The sequence below is a fragment of the Mizuhopecten yessoensis genome, unplaced genomic scaffold (assembly GCF_002113885.1).
Source record: "Mizuhopecten yessoensis strain PY_sf001 unplaced genomic scaffold, ASM211388v2 scaffold57, whole genome shotgun sequence".
NCBI classification, from domain to species: domain Eukaryota; kingdom Metazoa; phylum Mollusca; class Bivalvia; order Pectinida; family Pectinidae; genus Mizuhopecten; species Mizuhopecten yessoensis.
Genome location: NW_018403356.1, coordinates 417,454 through 422,529, shown reverse-complemented (window position 1 = coordinate 422,529; position 5,076 = coordinate 417,454). Strand labels below are relative to the sequence as shown.

Here is a 5,076-nt window from a genome sequence, read left to right as displayed (position 1 = left end):
GAGGTCCCTTTGGCTACGTTGAATCATGTTGTGTTCAGCTCACCTGATCATGAGCTGCTGTGATATGGTTTAGTGACGTCAGTCATCCACTCATCATTAGTCCATCTAACATTAAAGTGTTTTCTTTTAATGACTACGTCTTAAGATTGATTAGACAGGGTTTTAATATTTGTCATGTGTAAGGTTTGTTTAAATAAATGATCTTTTCTTACATTCAAGATTGCATGCATGGATCATATGTATTAAAAATCTATAATTGACTTTTTTCTAGCATAGAGGCTTAAAGTAATGACATTTTCCCTGTAACATACTGGGATGAGATGCTTTAAAACTTCTTCATTTAAATGACTTTGACTCACATTCAAGGTCACTCTACTCAATAGAATAGTTTGAACATTTTCTTCTGGAGAACAATGAGGCTAAGATTGATGATATTGGGTCTGTATATTTCTGGGATGAAGGACTATCATTTTCTTTAAAGAAATGACTTTGTTCTTCCTTCATGTTTGAATGAGTAAAATGTGTCTGAAGCCTAAAACAAATTGTTTCTAAGAGGAGATGAAGTCAAAATATTTGCTGTGTAGATTGCTGGAATGAATGTTCAAATAATTGACCTTGATATACATTGAAGTAACAGGAGTCAACTGTGTTAACATCACCCTAGAACTCTGTCTAGTGACATTTGAAAGATACGTTATATGGCCTGTAGCTTGTTGGGTGAGGGACCATCAACTTTGCTCAAGAAACTGCCCCCTGTTCACATTTAAGGTCACTTGGGTCAAATGTGTTAAAATCTCCAAATAACATCATCAAATAAAAGTTGGTATAAACTCATTTACCTAGTTACTATGCAGTGAGGAAATGGAATAATTTTCATTGTTAGGTTAAAGGAACTCTTACATTGACTCAAGTTTGTACCGTTCCCTTACAACAGAAACCAGCAGCTACACAGGGGAACCAGTCGGTAGACATTTAAGCAGAGAAGCAGCATCCTCATATGATGTTCATCACAATGTTGAATCATCTCACATGAGATCTGAAGTAGTCCCTAGTCAGGAGCAAATCAACCTTGAAAGAGGCCAACTAGAGGAGATGGAGTATGGTGAGGAAACCACATCACCCAAAACAACACTACCAGAGGAAAACACTGACAGCAGGGGATATCAGAAAGGAGACAGGATTCCCAATATTCAAACTATCACAGCTGGTGCTAGTGGTCCTGAAATAAAACATTTTCCTGTAGGTAAAATGGTGCCAGCTTACCTGCAAGGAGAAAATACAGAAGTGACAACGGTGGCATTCAGCCAAACCCAGGGAGGGGCTACAGGGACAATGGTGCCTGCTCACCCCCATGGAGGGGCTACAGGGACAATGGTGCCTGCTTACCCCCAAGGAGGTACAACAATGATGCAAGGTATGTGTATGAAAGAGTTCACTAATATCTATAATACTTATTTACATCACACCTTTATTGTATGTTTATTGTGTAATAGGAGAAAGAGAAACGCAAGGCCAGACCGGGATTTGAACCTGGACCCTATAAACTCTAGACAGGCGCTCTACCAGTTGAGCCACCTGATCACTGACTATCAACCCAGTCCAGTACTATCACATTCCTCCTTCCTTTTTTAAGTCATTTCCCCAGAAGATGTTCATATTAACAACCCAGATTGGGTGTCTCCCCAAGCAAACACCTAATGCTTGAAACAAGGATTGGCAAGCTTTCCAATTTCATCACAGGAGAAAGAGAAATGTACTGCCACAAGGTGGCACACACTGTAGTACAGTAGGACTGACCCTATAGACACTTATAATATAATGTTCAACCCAGGTTCTTTGACTCACCGCCAAGGGTTCTCCTACCTTGAACAGGAAGGGTCAACGGCACCAGTAGGATGAGGAATAGTGATAAAGATAGTATAGTGCCGTCGCTGGGGCTCAAACCCGCGACCCTTGGCACTCCATCCCAAAGCTCTACCTCTGAGCTAAAGGGAAATTCCCTACAGCTGACCCTTGTAAGGCAAACTAATCAATGCACATCTTTTACACACACTAAGCCTATATTCCATGGGTGCAGAGAGCGTAAGGTAGTGTAAACCCTGGAGTATAAAGGATGTGTTCCGCTACACATGGTTGTCACCTTTTTAGGCCACGTTGTTTATGAGGGGAATAGCTATAGTGGCTCTCATGTTCGTCCCCTCATGTTCTGTCATGCTCCATGGTGGCACACATTTTGATTCTTAGTTATTGCTCAAGTAACTTCATTTCTGAACAGACTTTGAATGAAACTGACCCACTTTCAAAGCCACAAATCCTTTATGAAAAGTTCTTTTTTACACAACCAATACAATTTTCTATGTGATGTTTCGATGACTAGTACGATATGTACACTGTCACCTTTATCAGACAAATGACCAGTGAAGGGTATGCACACAAAGGTGTAAAATGTGTACGAGTTGTCTACAAAATTGATGTCACTTCGGCTACGCTGTAAGCGTATGTACAATAGTTGTTATATATGTATACCTATAACTCCAAAGTTTTGGACAAAGAGAGCAATCTGGTTAAGCAGCAGATAAAGGAAGCCATCTGGATACGCCGCAGTGGGCCAGTTCTAAATCGAGACGATGGGGCTCAAAGACTCTCGCACATCTATGACCAAGTATTAAACAAAGCCTGAATCATTTCGGTACATATATAACAACTATTTTACATTTATGCTTACAGCGTAGCCGAAACGACATCAATTTTGTAGACAACTCATACACATTTTACACCTTTGTGTGCATAAACTTCACTGGTCATTTGTCTGATGAAGGTGACAGTGTACATATCGTACTAGTCATCGAAACGTCACATAGAAAATCTTATTGGTTGTGTAAAAAAGAACTTTTCATAATCCATACTTACCAACCTGAAGAAAATGTTTAGAAATAACCACAAGTCCTTTGTTTTCCATTCAGTACCAAACTGTCATGAGTTTTAATTTTCACTCTAATTGATAATTGTTTTTGTTGTCCTTTAGTACAAGAGCAGAACATACGCAACGTGAACTTTTCACTTAGCGGAGCAGAAACCAATGTGTTTGGAGATCACAACACTATCACTATCAACAAAACGGGTGAGTACCAGACTGTAACTCAGTGTGGATATATGTATCTAGGTGTGTGTGTGTAATATCTATTATACTGTAGTTTTTTTTGTCTGACTGCATTTTAGAGGATGATCCTTAAAATCAGTAATTTGTTGTAATTGTTTCTAGAAATAATAGTACTGAAAGATATTGATTTACTGTGATGGCATAGTTCTGCCATCGACTTTTGACTTGCGAGTTACTTGTCGACATAATTTTTAAAAGATGTCGACATAATTTATGAATATGTTGGAATAACGTTTGAATTATGTCGACATATTTTTACATTTTCTGAGATAATTTTGCCGAGATAATTATCATGTAAGTAGGTGACTCGACTTTTTATCGTGTAAATGCTCAGATGTGACATCGCATCGCCACTTATTTATGCAAAACAAAACGTGTAGTTAACCAGTCATTTACCTATAAATTATCACATGGTGTACTATAAGCTTATAATAAGATATATTACAACGATTTAGCCTTAATTTTGGTTTCGTATATCAGCAATATAAGTCACGTGACAATTAGAGAGTGAATTGTTAGCTGCTCGTTTGCTTTGCATACATAAATGGCAACTCGTTGTCACATCTGAGCATTAACATGAGCAAAAGGATCTCAAAAAATGTAAAAATATGTCGACATAATTTAAATGCTATTGCAACATATTCATAGATTATGTCGACATCTTTTGAAAATTATGTGGACGTAGGTAACTCGCAAGTCGAAAGTCGATGGCAGAAATATGCCACCATAATTTAGAGATGCTTTTCATTCCAATTTCATTCAAAATTAGAATTTCATGAAAAAAAGCTGAGTCACAATAAAAATTTGGTATGGTGGTTTATTTAGGATGGCGTCAGTATGAAACATAATAGTAGTTTCCTTTGAAATTTGTAGATGATGAAGCTAAAGCCATCATGACAGACATGACAGCCTTGATGACAGACGTCAAGGAAGTGTTGTCTGAATTCAAACAGACTAGGGACAGACAGAATGTGGACCAGAGGATGCCACAGAAAAAGTCACAAAAGACATCAGGAACTCAGACCAGTGGTAAGGATATATCTCCTGGATTCCACCGATAGTTCCACCGATAGTTCCACTTGTCTTATGGACCCCTGTATTTGTGTTTAATTCATAAATATTTCAAGAAACATAAATTTAATACAGCTGTACTTTACCGACTTGTTTATGAAAGCCACATGCAGTCTGCTTTAGGTTAAATACAATTTTTTTTGTAGCTACTAACAAGTATGTTAAAAACTATTATATTTTCATATCAGTTACAGCTGCAGATATCATACACATATTTTGCCAGTCGTAAATAGAGTTGTTTTTCAAATACAGATTGTGTTAGATATACATTTTGTATGGTAGACTGAGTGAGAATTTTACTTACAAAATCACATATAACAATATTGATCAATTGCCAAAAAGCATGTGTAGTTGAATAGACTTAAGATTTGCAGTTGTTTCAATAAATCTATGAGGTGCTTGGATACAATATAAAGCAGATTTGGGATGCATTTTGTAAGTCTCAGGTCTTTATATTCCTTTTTGCATATGATGTTTTAGTTAATTTATTACCAATAAATGTTTTTTAAAAACTAGCTAGTGATTTGTTAAAGAACTAAACTCCTGTTTCTGTGAATATCAGCTGTCACCAAAAGTAAGGAGAACAATCCAAGGCATGATCAATCTGGAGAAGAAGAAAAAGAAAAAGAGGTATCAGCAAGACGCAAGTACTCAGAAGGCAAGTATGATGAAAATAATAACTGTTTTGTCTGATCTGCTTTTGATATAAACAACAACCATATAGCCACACTCCCACAAATATATCAAACAAAACCGTTTATCTTTTATTTTTCTATGTCAAGCAAACCTTGCACATTCCTGATCAAAGTCTTGTTACAGGGGTAGTGGTGGGGGGGGGGGGGGGT

General features: G+C 37.4%; 1 protein-coding gene across 1 annotated transcript in view; it reads left to right on the top strand.

Annotated features, from left to right (window-relative positions):
- LOC110450590 overlaps window positions 1-5,076 on the top strand; it is a 19,358-nt gene that overhangs the window by 7,265 nt on the left and 7,017 nt on the right. The window contains exons 4-7 of the mRNA XM_021498232.1: window positions 935-1,414; window positions 3,026-3,121; window positions 4,034-4,189; window positions 4,794-4,889. Of these exons, the coding sequence (XP_021353907.1) occupies window positions 935-1,414; window positions 3,026-3,121; window positions 4,034-4,189; window positions 4,794-4,889 (828 nt within the window). The remainder of the gene's footprint in view (window positions 1-934; window positions 1,415-3,025; window positions 3,122-4,033; window positions 4,190-4,793; window positions 4,890-5,076) is intronic.